Here is an 18835-nt window from a genome sequence, read left to right on the forward strand (position 1 = left end):
TCTTATTTTTTTCATTGTATTATTTCTAGAGTATGCATAAACTAAAAATTCAATGAAATTCGAGGAACAAAAAATATGACCGAAATTACAAGCTGGCCGGAATTTGGCAAACTTACCCTATATTTTAATATTTTCTTTAAATAAATTTTCAAAATTGTTTGTATGGTTTGTATGTGATTCTACTGAACAGTCCATATAGAGAGCAGAAATATTTAAAGTCAGCATTTCTAATAATTTAAGAATTATCTAATTTTCTGAGTTTTGGAAATATTTCTTAAGTAAAAACAAAAAAAGTGTCTCAAATATTCCGCTTCTCCCCTAAATTAATTTCCCAACGGTTTTTAATTTAAAAATGCGCGCAAAATTTCAATCGATGCGAAATAAATTGCCCACCACAAGAGGCGCTCCAGTCTATGCTGTCAGTCCTGTCAGTTTTATTTGTACGAAAAGGTGTCTAAAAAGCTTTTTATTCCTTTTTTCAAAGGATTTTGTATTAAATTTATTACTAATTGTGTGTGGAAAGGTGCAGGAAAATCCATTTTATTGAAACATACTCAAAAATTGCAAAAATTCTCCACAAAAACAGTAAGTAATCTAGTAAACAATTTATTTGAGGTTATGTTTTTTGTTTTCCTTTCAAAACGTCTCACATTTTACTCATTTTCTTCCAGATTTTTCAACAAAATGACAAAAGGAGAGACTGGAAAGGACTCCAAGGAGTCAGAGGAAGGTGATAGAAGGCGAGAAAAGTCTTTGACACCCCCAAGGGCGAAGAAACCGCGAACTTCAGAGAACGATTCAAAACGTCCGGAAGACAAACGCGAAGATCAATCGGAAGATGCTTACAAGAGGAAGGAGCGTCGTCGTTCGAGATCCAGATCCCGGTCGAGGGAGAAGAGACCCAGTGAGAGGGAGAAATCCAATCCGGAGGTGATTACAGAGCGTCAGAGGCGAACTGTGGACTTGCTGACGTCAAAAACGGGCGGAGCTTACATTCCTCCGGCTAAATTGAGAATGATGCAAGCTGAGATCACGGACAAATCCTCAGCTGCCTACCAGAGGATAGCCTGGGAGGCTCTCAAGAAGTCCATTCATGGCTACATCAACAAAGTGAATGTGGACAATATTGGGATAATCACGCGTGAACTCCTGAAAGAGAACATTGTCCGTGGTCGGGGACTGCTCTGTCGGTCAATTATCCAAGCCCAGGCTGCCTCTCCCACATTCACCCATGTCTATGCTGCCCTCGTGGCTGTCATCAACTCCAAATTCCCAAACATCGGCGAACTCCTGCTCAAGCGACTCGTGATTCAGTTCAAACGCGGCTTCCGGCGCAATGACAAAGCCACCTGCATCTCTTCATCGCGCTTCTTGGCCCATCTCGTGAATCAGCGCGTTGCCCATGAGATCCTGGCCCTGGAAATCCTCACGCTGCTCGTGGAGAGTCCAACGGATGATTCCGTGGAAGTGGCCATTGCCTTCCTCAAGGAATGTGGCCAGAAGTTGACAGAAGTGACTGCCAAGGGCGTCAATGCCATCTTCGAGATGCTAAAAAACATCCTGCACGAGGGAAAACTGGACAAGAGGGTGCAGTACATGATTGAAGTCGTGTTTCAAGTGCGCAAAGATGGATTCAAGGATCACGTCTCAGTCATCGAAGCCCTGGAGCTGGTGGAGGAGGATGATCAATTTACGCATCTCGTGATGCTGGACGAGGCCACGGAGACGCAGGATGTTCTCAGTAAGTCTACATTTTTATTTTTTTTTACAGGAAATTTCGCAAAAAAATCTTTAGGTTCCCTAAATTCCGCATGGATTCCTTTGAGTTTCTAGCGTTCTTTGGGTTACCCGTAGGTTCCTCGAATTCTGCAGGTTATTTATAGGTTCCTTCTACCGGTTCTTCGGGTTCTCCTAGGTTCCTCCTAGGAAATACGTTGATTCCGTGCAGATTTATCGAGTTCCCTAAGCTCTTATGGTAAGTCTTACGTTCCTCGGATACCCTAGATTCTCTTTAGGTTCCTTGATTTCCTCGGATTTCGGGTATTCTCCACAGGTTCCTCGAGTTTCCTTCCTTTCCCCGGGTAGTTCTTATGCTCTTATTCTGCGGTTTCTGCATAGGTTCCTAGAGTTTTTAGTATTCCTCAGATTCTCCTAAAGTTTCTCCAATTCTTCCAGTTCTCCGTAGGTTCCTCGTATTCTTCATATTCCGCAAATTCTCTATAGGTTCCCCGAGATCCTCGGGTAACGCTTACATTCCTCAAAATCTCCAGCTTATTTTTAGGTTCCTCGGGTAACTCTAACTTTGCTCGAATACCTCAGGTTCCTCCGGAAGTTCCTTGAGTTTCTCGGTTGATGCTTACATTCCTCGAATTAGGTTCTACATTGGATCCTTAAGTTCATCGAGTTCTCCAAAGATTCGTCGAGTTCCTCCAGTTTTCCGTAGTTTTCTCGGATTCCGTATGATTCCTAAACTTTCACGGGTTCTCTATAGGTTCTTCAAGTTCATCAGGGTCCTTGAGCGACACGTACGTTCTTTAAATTCTTCTTATCTTCTTAGATTCTTTATAGATTCCTCTGGTTCTTCGGATTTTCCACGTGTTCTTCAGATTCCGCAAATTCTCTATAGGTTCCTCGAGATCCTCGGAAGACGCTTACATTCCTCGAATTCCGCAGGTTCTCCATTGAATCCTGAAGTTCATCGAGTTCTGCAAAGGTTCGTTGAGTTCCTCCACTTTTCCGTAGTTTCCTCGGATTCCGTAGTTTGCCTCGGATTTCATGGGTTCTCTATAGGTTCGTTAAGTTCATCAGGATCCTTGAGCGATATGTACGTTCCTTGAATTCCTCGGGCAACTCTTACGTTCATCTGATTCTAACTTTCCACGAGTTCTTCTGATTCGTCGTAGGTTCCTCGTGTTCTTCAGATTCCGCAAATTCTCTATAGGTTCTCCGAGTTCCTCGGGTGACACTTACGTTTCTTGAATTCCGCAGATTCTTTTTAGGTTCCTCAAGTTCATCAGGTTCCTCGGGTAACTATAACGTTCCTCGGATAGCGCGGGTTCTCCGGAGGTTCCTTGAGTTCCTCGGATTTCGCGAGTTCTCCACGGGTTTCTTGAGTTCCTCTAGTTTTCCGTAATTTAGCAAGTTCTCTAACTTAGAGAACTCTATCCGAGGGTTTCCCATAGGTTTCCCGTATTTCTCGAAGTTACATCAGATTCCTTGAATTCTTCGGATTCCGTGGATTCTCTATAGGTTGCTCAAGTACCTCAAGGTGACGCTTACGTTCCTTGAATTCCTCGGGCAACTCTTACGTTTCTTGGATTCCGCAGATTCTTTATAGGTTCCTCGTGTTCTTCAGATTCCGCAAATTCTCTATAGGTTTTCCGAGTTTCTTGGATGTCGCTTACGTTCCTTGAATTCCGTAGGTTCTTTTTAGGTTCCTCAAGTTCATCAGATTCCTCGGGCAACTCTTACGTTTCACGGATTCCGTGGACACCTCGACTTCATAAGATGTTCCACAGATTCTTCGAGTTCACCGGATTCTGCGAGATCTTTGTAGGTATCTTGAATTACCTTTGCGTTCCTCGTGTTTGTCGCATTCTGCGTTGGTTTCTTGCGTTCCTTGGATTATGCGAGTTCTTGACAGGTACCTCGACTTTCTCGCATTTCGCAGGTTCCTCAATGGTCCCTCGAGTCTGTCGGGTTTTCCATAGGTTCCAGAGATCCTCGGATTTTCCACAGGTTTCTCGAGTTCCTCTAATCCCGGGCTTTCTGTAATTCCCCGACTTTCTTCAATTTCCCGGGTAACGTTTACGTTTCTCGGATTTCTCAGGTTCTCCACAGATTTTCCGAGACCTTTGAACTTTACGAAATTTCTACAGGTTGCTCAAGTTCCTCCGGTAACCCTTGCATTCCTCTTGTTCCTCTGATTCTCTGTAGGTCCATCAAGTTACCTTTGCTTTTCTTAGGACCCTAAGGTTCTCCATGGATTCCTCGGGTTGCCCTTGCGTTTTTCGTAATCTGCGATGTCTTCTTGGATACCTCGAATTCCCCAGGTTACCCTTGCGTTTCTTGGGTAGCCTATATCTTCCCCAACGCAACGAATTTCATCCAGAATATTTGCTACCAAGTCTGTTAGATTTAGAAGTAGCTTCTAGTTCACAGTCATGACATTACCTTACTGGAATGTGAATTTTCCGAGTGTATCATTCCTGAAGCGTCGTAGGATTAACGACAACCATTTGTACGTGATCCGGATCAAACTGTGATAGATAGACACTTGTAGTTTCCATAAGGTCCCTCCTTTTCCTTCCAGATGTCTTCAAGTACGACGCAGAATACGAAGCGAATGAGGCCAAGTACAAAGGACTGAGTAAGGAATTGTTGGGGAGTGATGCAAGTGACACCGAATCAGGAAGCAGTGATGGCAGTGACAGTGATTCGGATTCGGATGATTCCAATGAGGAAGGGCAGCAGGAGGAGAAGAAAGCGGGCGAGACGATAATTGACAACACAGAAACGAATCTCGTGGCTCTCAGACGCACAATCTACCTCACCATTCACTCCAGCTTGGACTACGAGGAATGTGCCCACAAATTGATGAAGATGGAACTGAAGCCAGGGCAGGAAATGGAACTGTGTCACATGTTCCTGGACTGCTGTGCCGAACAGAGGACCTATGAGAAATTTTACGGGCTTCTGGCACAGAGATTCTGCATGATCAACAAGGTCTACGTAGCGCCTTTTGAGGAGATTTTTCGGGATACTTATTCGACGACTCATCGATTGGATACGAATCGCCTGAGGAATGTCAGCAAGTTCTTTGCGCATCTTCTGTTTACGGATGCCATCGGATGGGATGTGCTGGAGTGCATTAAGCTCAATGAGGAGGATACCACAAGTTCCAGTCGGATCTTCATAAAGATTCTGTTTCAGGAATTGGTGGAATACATGGGATTGGGCAAATTGAACAATCGGCTGAAGGAACCAATTCTCCAGGACTCCTTTGCCGGCCTCTTTCCACGGGATAATCCCAAAAATACCCGATTTGCCATCAATTTCTTCACTTCAATTGGATTGGGAGGACTGACGGATTCGTTGAGGGAACATCTGAAGCAAATACCGAAAACGGTGGGTCCTGCAATTGGGATTCCGGTGCAGAAGGTCGACAGTAGTTCGTCATCTTCATCTTCGGATTCGTCGTCGTCGTCATCGTCTTCGTCTTCAGACTCGTCAGATAGTTCCTCGGACAGCAGCAGTTCGGATTCCGAGTCATCAAGTGAATCCTCGTCAGACAGTGACAGCAAGAGGAGGAAGAAGAAGAAGAAGGAGAGCAAGAAGCCGCCTCCGAAGGAGAAGAAGAAAACAGGGAACCGGGAGAAGGAACAGCGTCCGAAACGTTCGTCAAGAGAGAGGAGACCTTCGGCCAATGGAAGAGACAGCAGGAGGCACGAAAGGGCCAGAGAGGGCAGAGATGAGTCAAGGGAGAGGCGGGAGAGGAAGAGAGAAAGGAGTCCGCGGAGGGAGAAGGAACGAAGAAGGGATTACTACGAAGATCGCAGGGAAAGATCGCAAAGACGAGAAAGATCAAGAGATCGGCGGAGGTAAACTTCGCCTCGATCCTCTAAAAAGTTCAACTGTAAAACGTGATTGTGGATCATTAAAAGCTAATAAAGAAAAAAAATAGTTTTACTGAATTTGTAGCAGAAAGACTCTTCCTACAATTTACTACAACCATTCATTTCTTTTCTTAATTCATTTTGAACCACTTATCTTTAATGAGATCCCGAACTTCGGGCATCTATCTAGTTATCCCTTCTTCCTCGGGGAGGTATTCAAGGAACCCATCAGGAGACATTTTGTGACAAGGTCCTGAATTTTCTTGACCCATCTTGTTTTAGTCAACAATAGGAAAAACCGGAAGTCGTCGGGAAGAGATAATCACTCAGGGAAACACATCAACTATCTCCAGAGCTTTCTGCTCGGTCTCCAAGCCTTCATCAATGGTCAAGTCTTGCAATCTTTCTCTGAGACTCGTTCAGGGTTTTGGTCAGGATTACACCAGGGCATAAAAGGGAATGGGGGCACTCTTCTTACACTGTATTTTACAAATTTTTGTATTACTTGGCACAATTTTCGGATCTTTTTGAGTCTCGTAAAATGAACAAGATTGTGCCAAAAATTATGGTATTATTAATCGTGTCTGAATACTTGTTACAATGCAGTTATGTTATATTGCTGCTGTTGTATCTCGTGTTGGAAGAATCCGCTAAGTCCATGTGTAGACCCGCCCAGGAGCGCCTTTCCCGTGATGTGAATGCTTCTTCCATGCTCCCGGAGTTTTTTGGGCAGAGGCGGTGCATTTTTATTACGTTATATCACAGTGAAAATGTCTTTTTCTAAACATTCACATCTTTGCACCGGGTGGGACTCGAACTCACAACTATCAGAGTCGAGCCAGAGATCTCATCCGCCCAAGAACCAACGGTCTTTCCTATTGCGCCACTGAGACCCCCAAAAAATTATGGTATCCGTGTACGAGCTAATTTTTGGAACAAATATGTGCCGAATTTTTTTACCGTGAGGGTAAGAAATAAATCTATATGGTATTTGGGTTCCTTAAATTAACTTTTGGAGGGGTTGTCAGAACATTCCAAGTGGCTACACAGAAAATATTTTGTAAAATTGTTCGTATATGTTTGTGAATTTATATTGGGCACTTAAAAAATGTTCGTTTATTTTTCATTTAAAAATTTTAAAAAAATAGTCATTTGGAACATGGAACCTGATTTTTGGAGATTTTTTTTAAAACAAAAATACTTATCGATGGTGAAGTTTTCTCGGAATTGGTCCATCTAAAGTCCAAAAATCAAATATTACCTGTTAGCTGATAAGTTAAACTAATCCTTAAACGAAAGATTTTATGTTCACTTGATCAAAATGTATTTTACATTATACAAGACGCAACGTAGTGTAAAACACGTCAAAATTGGTATTTTTGTGTATGAAATTTTCTTAAAAATTCAAATTTCATTTTTTGAAAAATCTTTCGTTCAAAGACTAGTTTAACTCAACAGGTAACAGGAAATATTTAGTTTTTGGTTTTCAGATGAATCAATTCCAAGAAAACTTGTCCACCGAATAGTATGTTTTTGTTTTCAAAAATGTCTCAAAAAATTAAGTCTAACAGGATAAATTTTAAAATAAAAATTTTAGTTAATTATATTTTTTATTATGTTGAAAAGAAATTAGAACAATATCTGCTGTTTTTTTTGTCAATTTTGACCTACGTAACCCCTTAAGTCAGAGGTGTGCAAGAACCGTTTAAACCACATCCAAGTTTCATTTGACGTTTGTTCGGTTTCAAACGGTTCTTACTGTGTTATCACACTTGTACATTAAAATTTTAATATGATTCACATTAATTGTCGCTGGTGAGAGTCCAAATGTGTAATTTGTGTGTTTGAATCATTTTATATTCAAAATTTGATCTATTTGTTGATAAAAAGGTAGACTTGGCCCGCAAAATTTGATATAAATTGATTTATAGCATTAATGCGAAAAATTAATGCGATTTTCTCTTTAATTTTTTAATGTGAAAAATATTTATGCTTTAGGTAAATTTAAACTTATTTTTGCAGACCAAGTCCACTTCTTCATCAATAAATAGAAAAACCCCAAATATTAAGTGACTCAAAGATACAAATAACATATTTGGACGCTCACAAGCGACAATTAATGTGAATTACATTAAAATTTTAATGTGCTAGTGTGATAACGCCGTTACACACCTCTGCGCCTTAAGTATATGCATCGAAAAATTAGAATTAATATAATTTATTTTTTAAATTTGTATTTTTGAATATTTTTTTTGTTTTACCTCATTTACTTACATTGAAGTGAAGTGGGATGGAAATCGATTAACCAAAACAGATTAATCAAAATTTTGACTACTGCCCTACCTTTAACTACTGAAATTCAACTTTAGCTACGGCTCTGCTCGGGGTGCTGTATTAAGTTGAATTTTAGGGTAAAATATCTCAAAATTTGACTGAATTAATTTAAATTTTATGTGATGTTCAAAATAAGAAGAAGGCGAAAAGGAAAGGATTCAATTCAATTTATTGTCACATTCAGTGTCTTACAAATCCAAAGATTTATTATAAGATAAAGGATAGACATATGTAGAACTTTTGAGAAGGAAAAGGTTGCCAATTTTGCATATTATTAAGGTTTTTTGTTCTGAAAGATTTGCCGAAGGCATAAAATAAAGAGTTAAAAGCAAATAATCATCATGTTAACGATCTCATGATCGCCTTTTGTGGATCTCTCGATGTCTCCAAGTCACTATCTCGAACAGTTTGGTCTCTAAGTGCACTAACAACGTTGCAGACAAACATTTTAAGACTTCCAAAAGAAGATTAAAAATGCAAAATCTACTGAGCAAACTATTAAAATTTATTTGAATCGAAATTTTCTCAAATACATCATTACAATTTTAATTTATTTTGAATTTTTTTCTTCTTCAATTTTCTGGTCACAAAGTTTACACTCTTCAAATTGGAATAATTTATCGAAAAGACTTTTACTTTTCTATTTTATCTATTCAAATTCTAATAACTAATGAAGATTCATATTTGATTTTCCATTGATTACTTTTCATTTCACATTACACTTGTAATATAATTTTGGTTATATTGGATTATATTGTAATATTCTTCTAAACTAGGATTTTATTTACATTTGTCGTGCTCAAAATATTGGTGGCTTTTTTTTCATTGTCTATTTAAGAGTTTTATTTTTCTTTTTTACTTGTCATTCAAAGTCAGTGCAACTTAAGTACTTGATTTCTTTGATGTTCTATCCATTAAAAAAAAGAAACTTTATTTGAATAAATCAATAGAGACTGATTTTGTGGAATTTCAGTTATGAGCAAAAATTTCTAAATTTTTTTTAACAAATTACATTTTCAAAAATTTCAAAATTCATTTTTTTTTCACTAGAATTAAGATTTTTTTGGTATTTGCTGCTTCATGAATAATATAATTTCAATAATTTTACATGATTTTTTTTTTAAATCTGCCTTTTTATCTCTATTTGTTGTTGTCTTTCTAATATAGATTTTTTTTTGAAATATTCAAAGAAAGCGTCTACAACTTTGGTAAAATGCTGTATATAATGTTCTCTATTTTCTCACTATTTCCACAATAAATTAATTATTTTAATTACAAGAGTTTACTTGACATGCATGATTGATAGTATTACTTGGTATTACTACTTTTTAAGTCAATTCTATTTATTACTAATTAAATTAGTTGAATTTTTTTCTTCAGAGAAATTTTCTATTTTATATTTTTTCCACGCTACAAATGTCTACTATTGGAATTTATTCTTTTTTTTTTAAATTGTTTTATAACTTTTCTACTATCCTTCCTTTTTTTCGAAATGAAGGCATTTTCATGAAAAAGTTTCTTGATAATGTGCCATCTCTAGTGCAAATCTATCCGTCTCACAAAAAGTAACAACTATACGTTTTTTTTTGTTGTTATCAAAAAAAAGCCAAGGTGCATTTGAAAAAATGGCACAAAAATTTATAAAATTTTCTTTTGCTGAGGTTTATTCATTTGACCAAGAGGTTATTTTAAAATTTGAGGTTATGTTGTGCCTAACCTCAAAAGGAATCAGTGCATATTTTAGCGAATAAAAATTCAAAATTTGAAAGAAACTGGGGTAAGTGGGGCACTTTTGAATTGGGGCAGCTTTGAAATTGGGCTTTTTCTTCTATTTTAAATGGAATTGAGCCTTATCGTACGATTCAAATTCACAATTGGTTTGTGGAACTAAAGTCTATCATGATAAGGTCCAGCTTCAAAGGTACCCCTATTCACGGTTTCCCCACTCCCCCCTAAAGCCATTTGGTACATTTTCCTGGAGAATTAATATTCAATTTTCCATTTAAAAGTTTAGAAAAGAGAGGTTATGATTTTTTGAAGGTTAGAATTTAATACATTCCGAAGTAACTGAAAGAGTTAGAAGAATGAATTTAACCAAGAATTACACCCTGAAATTTCTGAATTTATGCATTTAATCCAGCAATTTGTCTTAGGAGATTGTTCTGTAATGTTAAGTTAGCTTGGATCTAACCTCAAAAATACACATTTAATTCTTTTAATTACCTTTTTATTGAAATTGTCAGAAATGAAGGGGGCGTTATAGAAAAGAGAACGATTCAGCATGTCTTCCTGATTAGATCTTGAACGACATAAATTTCAAACGTATCAAACTAACCTCAAAAATACGTTTAGAATCCTCTATGAGAGGTTAAGGTTTTTTAAAGGTTATAATACATTCCGGAGTAACTGAAAGAGTTAGGAAAACGAATTTAACCAAGATTTACATCCTGATATTTCTGAATTTATGCACTTAATCCAGCAATTTGTCTTAGGAGATTGTTCTGTGATGTTAGGTTAGCTTGGATCTAACCTCAAAATAGTATTTTAATATTCTTTTAATTACCTTTCAATGAAATTTTCAGAAATGAAGAGAGCGTTATAGAAAAGAGAACGATTCAGCATGTCTTCCTGATTAGATCTTGAACGATGTAAATTTCAAACGTATCAAAACTAACCTCAAAAATTCGTTTAGAATCCTCTTAGTTTTCCATTAATGAAAAGTTTTTTGACAGCCTCTCTGAAGACTCTGAACAATTTAGGAAGAAAATGTTTCAGTATTCCTTCTTATCTTCTTTACGCTTTAAGTGATTTTTAAACTAACCCAAAAGCTAGGTTAGGTTTTGTTTGATCGATTGAATCTCGGATCTGATCTCAATTTTTATTTTTTTGTAATTTCATTGAAATGAAGTTCTTAGTACTACTTTGGTTGTTTAGAAAGTAGGATAACAATCCAGTATGTCTTCCTGAATCAAATTTTAAGGGATTTGAATTTCAAATGCATATTTAATATTCTAACCATAAAACTTTGAACAAAAGACACGGTTACTGCTTGATGTAATAATATATTTACCCATTGTTTTGCTCAAATAATTTATCGCATTAGACCTTTTCCTTCCTTTTTCTTATTTGGTAAAGAGAGTTTCGTAAAATCTGAGGTTATGTATGCAACCTAACTTGAAAAATTAAGGTTACCTCCAAATATAAAATTTTCCAGTCATTTTTAACGCTTAATTTTCTCTTTTGTATTTCAAAAAAAAATCTTTTTGTTTCAATATTAAAGAAACATTTCTAAAAAAAAAATAAATTATCAATTGGTTAAAATATTAAGAAATTTTGGTTGTGAACTTTGATCCTTTACTCTCCAATTCGTCAGTCTTAATAATCTCACATTAAACTTTATTTTGTTAAAAGCTGGGAAAAAATAGATTATGTCATGAGAAAAGTTTTAATAAACAAATTAGCAGAAATTTGCAAAATTTTACCCTTGTGTTTTGAGGTTAAATTGAACAAACTTTGTATTATCAAAATATATCTTACTATTTATCGCTAAATTAGAAAGTTTCACAAGTTAAAATATTATTCAGTTTCAGAGAGTTTCATTTACTTTTTATCTAATGGAGAAAACTTTTTAGATTACATTAAATATCCAAATAAAAATGTTCACTAAGAAGCTCTGAAGAATTTATATGTGAGCATTAAGCAAGATTTTAAAACGTTTTGGAACAGGATAGCCATATTAAAATCAGAAATTTGAGACGGGAATTCATGAAAGTCTTGTAAAATTCAACACTGTCCTTTGAGGTTAGGTGCACCTAACCTCAATAACCAATTTAAAAAAAATACATTTTTGTTGAATTTCTATTTTTTTCTGAAATTTTTGAACTTTCTAGGAAGTAATGGAATATTTGAACAAGATTTTTCTAAGAAACGAAAATCTTTGAAAAATCTAATTTTGTCTTTTGAGGTTAAGTTCATTATAACCTTGTTTTACAAGACTCTCTCTAACCAACCTAATTGAAAATAGGGTTCCTGTAACGTTTCTGTCTTTCATTTTACTTAAAATTATTGAAATTTTGCAAAAATATTTGTAGAAGATTTTTCTAAGAAAAGAAAATCTTCAAAAAACTTCTGTCGAAGTACCAAAAGGACCAAAAATTAACAGGTTATGTCATATGAGTGAAATATTAATGATCGAAGAATTAGCAAAATTTCAATTAAATTTGTATTTTACGAGAATGTTCCAAAAATCAACCTTGGATGTTGAGGTTAAATTTAAAATAAGAAATTAGAGTCTTTCTTTGGGTTTTTGAGGATAAAATATTTTTTTAAAAAAAGTTTATTCTTATTTTACTTCATTCAAGGCTTTAACTTACGAATATAAGTTGATCCTACGTACGAGACTTATTCTAAAACAAAACTTAATTTTAAAGGAAGTGAAAATAAATTAAGAGGTTGTGTCAGGGAACGGAAACTAAAAAAAATCAATAAAATTTGTAATCAAATGAGAATTTTCGAAGGATATCTGAAATACAACGCTTATCCTTTGCTAATTAGAATAATTTTTCATGATATGTTGACACCTTTGAGCGGGAATTTTGAGGTTAAATCTGACATAACCTTAAATTTTGAAAATAATCTCTGTAGTTAGATAAATTCAAGAAAGGAACCATACACATTTTAAAATTTTCTGCTGTTTCCTACCGAGCACAGTTAGCTGAAAAGAGAAAATTGACAGGAAAAAATGCTGATCGGTTAGCAGTTCTCTAACGAAAATTGCTAACCGAATGGAAATTGCACTGCCGGGAGTATCGTTTTGAGGTTAGCAACTTTAGCTTTTTATTTAGCAGAAAATATGTTTTCATCTAAATTGAACTCCGCATTTGGTGCTGACTGCGTTTCTAAGGAGTTCAACCGCAACATAACCAAACTTTTCAACATAACCTCATTGCCAAATAACAAACCCAGGACTAAATGTCACCCTTAAAATATTTTTTATTCTCTCTTTTGAAGCGAAAAATTTTATTTTAATTCACAAGCACTCTTTATTTATTAATTATGCTCTATATTTTTTGTCTAATTTTATTAAGCCACTTTGGTCTGAAAAGGCCACTCTTTAAACATTTTTCGATGAATTTCTTGGGTTTTTTTTTCTCTCGAAAAATGAGGGCACATTTGGAAAATTGTTTCAAAGTAAAGAAAAAATGGGACAATTGGGACATTTATTTTCCCTTTCTAAAATATCAGTTTATTTCTTTTTTTCAACTACAAAAATAATCTGCAATTTCTATCGATATTTTACTGAAATGCTACTGTCTTTTTTTTTAAATATTTTATCTCAATATGACCATTACTAGAAGTTTTTTTTTAAACCTACAAGACACACGCACAGAAAGCTTTATTTATCCTAATTTTGATTTTCGTCCACATTTTCCTTGTAAAATGTCTTTTTAGTGTTTTTTTAAGGCTTTTCTTTGTCATCTAAAGATAATATTTAAACTAATTGTAGAAAAAGTTGTTTCTATTTAATCTTAATAGCTATTTAGATATTAGGATAAATTTGTTGTATATCGATAAATATTCGGAATAGGTACATTCCTTGATAGTTTTTTTCCTCTCTAAATAATTTCTAAATAAAAATTAAGAAGGGAGCGCATAAAATACAAACAGACTTTTTTTCCCTTTAATTTAATTTTTCTTGTTTTTTTTTTTCTTAGTAAAGTGGTTTACACTAAACGCAATTAAGTTCGTCGTGAAGGTTCTTTGCCTGTCCTTCCCTAAAACTAAAGTTATCAAGTCCAACAAAAAGCACAGAAAAATCGTTGTAATAATTCAAATTTGTGAATTTTATCCTTTGTTCAAACACCTGACTAGATAAATTTCGATTGGTTTTATCGTTTCTTAATTAAATTGTTGATTTATACTTAAGATTTTTTTTTTTGGTGAACTTAGAGCTACATACCTCGGGATAGTCCAAAGTTTTATTACTTCTCAACTCCCAACAATTTAGCCGCCTCATCAGGCGACGATTGCAGGACCCTATTGAGAATCCCTTTGTCACTGATTCCCAGCAAATTCCCAATCAAGTCCGATGCTTCACTGTCACCGGTCTGCTCATGTTGCTGCTTCATGAGCAAGCCCAGGATACTTGCTCCATTCCCCTCAGCCACAGACAGCTTCTCCTGGGCTTTCAGTTGCTGCTGCTGCATCTTCCACTCCATGAATTCGGGAATCTTAAGCAAATTGGGCAGATTTGAGGCAACAGACGGCGGGACGGTCGGATTTGTAGCTTCGTCATCAGACAGATCTGATGCACTGTGGGCACTATTGGGCTGATGATTGCCACTCCTTGTGGCGCATTTCTTCTGATGACGCGTCATGCTGTGCTTCAGCGTGAATTTCCGCTGACAAACATTGCACTGAAAAGGACGCTGGCCCGAGTGGCGTCGCATGTGACGCCTTAGATCCTCCGTGGACCAGAAACGATGCATACAGAAGGCACAAATCACCTGGAAACAAAAAAATCTAGACTGAAAATTTGCCCGAAATGGCCCGAAATTTCTACCAAAAATTGAAAGATCGGTTTGTAATCGGTTCTTTAGCGGTTAAAATCGGTTCAGGACATTTAAAAATTCGAAGATTTCCCGGTAAAAGATATATTGATCGATAAATGAAGTTACGATCATTCCTGATTCAAGCGACTAAATACGATCCCAATAGAGTAATATTTTACACTTAGTCTTGAAAAACACCAATAAAAACTGATAGAGGGCGAAAATTGTTCAAAACGATCACTGACTGAGGAAAAAAGGGATGGCAAAGCGTTCCAGGTCCTACACTTGAGAAAAACAGAGGGTGCGATTAACTTTTTTTCCTCGTAATTTTAACACTTTTTAAGTGTAAAAATATATCAACATTTTTTAATGTTAATTTTACACCTTTTTAAGGGTAAAATTAACATGAATACGGGTAAATTTAACCCTTAATACACGTAAAGATGGTAACATTTACACCGATTTTGGATCAATACTGCAGGGTAAAATTAACATTTCCGGAATGTTATTTCAACTCTTTCGGATTTCTCTCAGTGTTGGCTCGATTTTTGTGAGACCTTCGTAGGTCACAATCCGAAGTCACTATCTCTAACCGTTTGGCCTCTAGGCGTGGTAACGGCCGGACACACAGACGGACAGACCGACAAACAGCGTGATGCCATTTGTTAGAAATCGTCTGAAACTCGAAGATTTGTTGATAAAAGTGGTCTCCGGGGGAGGGAGAACGTGAAAATTTTTTGGGTAAAATCGAGGGATTATATATACTGCCCTCTATGTGGGATTCGAGCAGTGATACTTGAACTAAGATCAGATTGTTCATCATGAATGTGATTTATTTCTAGAACTACGTAAACGTATCAAAGAAACACGGAGCCGTTCCCAGTAAACGTACAACATATCGAAGGAACACGGGAGACAGAAGTAGTATTAAGTGTATTAAATTTGAGGTTATCTCGTGCCTAACCTCAAAAAAATCTGTGCATTTTTTACAAAAAAAACCTGAAAGGTTTTCTGTAACACTAGTGGTTTGAAAGAGAAATAGAGCAACTTTCATTGTACTTCTTAAAATTTAAGATCCCACTCTTCACTGAAAAATTTAAAGAAAAGAGACTATATTTAGTTCTCTTTAAGGTTAGAATTTAATAAATTTTGAAGTGGTTAAAAGTGGTTGAATAATCAAATTAAACAAACATTACACTATTATAAATCTGAATTTATGCATTTGATTCTGATATTGGTCTTAGAAATTGTCTTGTAATGTTAGGTTAGCTTGAATATAACTTCAAATTGCACATAACCTATGAAAGTTTTTTGATAGAACTATGGACAATTTAGGAAGAAAATGCTTCAGCATATCTTTCTAATTAGTTTTTGAACACTTTGAATATCAAATAGACATTCCAATCCCAAAAACCAACCATATTTTCCAAATAAAAATGCATTTTAAAGGGTATGATGAACATAACCTTCAATAATATACTAGAATTTCAAAAGGAACAAATTTGAAACATTTAGCCACTATAAACAATATTTTTACAAAGTTTATCAATTAAATTATAAATTTTACTAATTTTAGTTTTTTGTACAGTAGAGTTCCTCAAATTTGAACAATATTTTCAAAAACGTAATGGAATTGATGTGAAATGCACTTTTATAAATTATGAAAAATAACTTTAGAAGAGAAAAATATCATAGTAATTTAATTGTGATATAAACGGAATTTATTGCTGAAGTTAATATAATATTGAGGAAACATCAGAGAAAAATGGTTCTAGTTCATACTCACGCAAAACTTTCTTTACATAACCTCAAATTTTACATTTTAAATTCAACCGTCGTCGTTCAAATTGGGGAACTTGACTGTAATTTCGACTTTTTAATATTACACGACCAACCATAACCCAGAACATTTTGAAGTAATTTACTAGCTGAATAAGAGCATGACATTCATTGCCTTTGCATTGTTTCCAGGGAGAAGGGAGCACGTTTATTCAAGAAAATAAAGGTTATGTTAAGTTAACCTTAAAAATTGAAGACAAAATGTTGATTAGAAGTATCTTTTAATCTGATCGCTCTGCGTTACAATTTTTTTTACGAAATCTAGTCATAATAAAACGATTCTCATTTTTTTTTAATGTTAAATGCGTCGTAATCTAACCTTAAAAATATAACAAACCACGACCATTTCGAATGTTTCTGGAGTTGCATTTTGATATAAAGATTGTAAATTATTTTTAATTTTAAGAAAGAAAAATGCTGTTTACGGAAAGTTTGAGTATTTCCTGTAATAAGATTACATTATTTTTGAGGTTAGGACATACATAACCTTACATTCAAAAATATCTTTTTACAAAATAAGAGGAGTAGGTCCTAGGAAATTCAATTATTAACTAGAATCAGATCACTCCATAAAATTGTCTTTACTGCAATATCAATTCAAAGTGACCTATCGCCTGAGAAGTTCTCAAGCTTCTCAAGCAAAATTTCGAGGTTAATTAGGATCCCTGATAAAAATTCAATTTTCGATTGACTATCGGTTTGCGTGATATTTCAAGACCTTTCATAACAATTCTATCCTTTCTTTCAAACTTGTTCAAAAAATTAAAAATCCAAGAAATTTTATTCCAAGGAGGGTCGGCGACGATCTGATGGTGATATCTCAGACCGTTTTGCTTCTAGGTTTCCGGAACCTTATTTTTAACTCTGAAAGGTTTAAATTTGAACAAAATCTCGACTTACCTTGCGATTTGCGTAGTCAGGATACTTTCCCTTGGCCTCATTCTTGTCATCATCTTCAGCTGAGGCTGTCTGGGCCTCAGCGTCTGCCTCAATGGCTCCCTTCGCGAGCAGCAGGGCAAATTCCTGTGTGTGCATATTCTTGAGATGCTCCAGGCAATTGACTCGCTCGGGGAAGGAGCCATCGCACAGGTGACACTTGAATGGCAAATCCGAACTAATTAGCCCCATTGTCTCAATTGCCGTGGACTTGAGTTGAGGCACAGTGAGATTCAACGAAGTCACTTCGCCACTCTCTGTGCTGGGAATCTTCTTGGTCGGAGATGCATCTTCAGGTGGGGACTTTGGTGGGGCTTCCTCCACGGATGACGGATTGTCATCCTTGGTGATCTTGGTGGGATCGAGGACATCATCAATGGGCACGTACAGTGACATTGCAGACTCTACATTTCCATGCTTCCGGAGCAGATGACGATCGCAGTTACTTTTGGTGGTGAACAGGAGGGGACAATGGGAGCATTTAAAGGGTTTCTGACCAGTATGAGTGAGAATATGACGACGTAGAGAGCTGGACCAGGGAAACATTCGCTGACAGTAGGGACAAGAGACACGATTGGGAGCCAAGCTGTAGGCAGACTTCTTCTTCTGCTGCATCACAGGAGAAGGATTGGGATCATCTGTGCCGGAATTATTGCTCTCCGAAGCACTTCCTGACGCCACAAGACCCTCCTCATCACTGTGATCCTGGACAGTGGGATCGGATCTGGAAAAAAGAGGAGCGATTATCATTCCAAGTATCGAAGGATTGAGCAGAAGACAAGGGGTAACTCATATTGAGAAACCCTCGTCAATTGTCCGAGAAACGCTTCGCGAAACCCGAGAAACCCAATTTCTGCATCGCGAAACCCGAGAAACCCAATGTCTGCATCGCGAAACCCGAGAAACCCAAAAATTGCATCGCGAAACCTGAGAAACCCAAAAATTGCATCGCGAAACCCGAGAAACCCAATGTCTGCATCGCGAAACCCGAGAAACCCAAAAATTGCATCGCGAAACCCGAGAAACCCAAAAATTGCATCGCGAAACCCGAGAAACCCAATTTCTGCATCGCGAAACCCGAGAAACCCAAAAAATTGCATCGCGAAACCCGAGAAACCCAATGTCTGCATCGCGAAACCCGAGAACCCAATTTCTGCATAGCGAAACCCGAGAAACCCAATTTCTGCATCGCGAAACCCGAGAAACCCAATGCCTGCATCGCGAAACCCGAGAAACCCAAAAATTGCATCGCGAAACCCGAGAAACCCAAAAATTGCATCGCGAAACCCGAGAAACCCAATTTCTGCATCGCGAAACCCGAGCAACACAATGTCTGCATCGCGAAACCCGAGAAACCCAAAAATTGCATCGCGAAACCCGAGAAACCCAATGTCTGCATCGCGAAACCCGAGAACCCAATTTCTGCATCGCGAAACCCGAGAAACCCAAAAATTGCATCGCGAAACCCGAGAAACCCAAAAATTGCATCGCGAAACCCGAGAAACCCAATGTCTGCATCGCGAAACCCGAGAACCCAATTTCTGCATCGCGAAACCCGAG

The 18835-nt window shown here is 36.7% G+C and overlaps 2 protein-coding genes across 3 annotated transcripts in view; one reads left to right on the forward strand and one right to left on the reverse strand.

Annotated features, from left to right (window-relative positions):
• Positions 1 to 398: 398 nt before the first annotated feature.
• On the forward strand, positions 399 to 5680 carry LOC129806031 (pre-mRNA-splicing factor CWC22 homolog). Its single transcript, XM_055854337.1, has 3 exons — positions 399 to 585; positions 672 to 1741; positions 4313 to 5680. Exons 2-3 carry the CDS (start codon positions 685 to 687, stop codon positions 5602 to 5604), a joined length of 2349 nt encoding a protein of 782 aa, XP_055710312.1. The 5' UTR covers positions 399 to 585; positions 672 to 684; the 3' UTR covers positions 5605 to 5680.
• A 2753-nt stretch (positions 5681 to 8433) lies between these two features.
• Positions 8434 to 18835, reverse strand: part of LOC129806026 (ras-responsive element-binding protein 1) — a 65866-nt gene continuing 55464 nt past the window's right edge. For both annotated transcript variants that reach the window (XM_055854324.1, XM_055854323.1), the window contains exons 5-6: positions 17240 to 17999; positions 8434 to 14455 (exon numbers count right to left, since the gene is read on the reverse strand). In XM_055854324.1, coding sequence (XP_055710299.1) covers positions 13931 to 14455; positions 17240 to 17999 — 1285 coding nt within the window. In that variant the 3' untranslated portion in view covers positions 8434 to 13930. The remainder of the gene's footprint in view (positions 14456 to 17239; positions 18000 to 18835) is intronic.

The sequence above is a fragment of the Phlebotomus papatasi genome, chromosome 3 (genome assembly GCF_024763615.1).
Source record: "Phlebotomus papatasi isolate M1 chromosome 3, Ppap_2.1, whole genome shotgun sequence".
NCBI lineage: Eukaryota > Metazoa > Arthropoda > Insecta > Diptera > Psychodidae > Phlebotomus > Phlebotomus papatasi.

What these genes read in the sequence shown, in the direction of transcription:
- LOC129806031 (XM_055854337.1), top strand. Translation starts at nt 685, where the DNA reads ATGACAAAAGGAGAGACTGGAAAGGACTCCAAGGAGTCAGAGGAAGGT. An exon ending in GGAGACGCAGGATGTTCTCA is followed by an intron (nt 1,742 to 4,312) that starts GTAAGTCTACAT and finishes TTTTCCTTCCAG; the next exon opens with ATGTCTTCAAGTACGACGCA.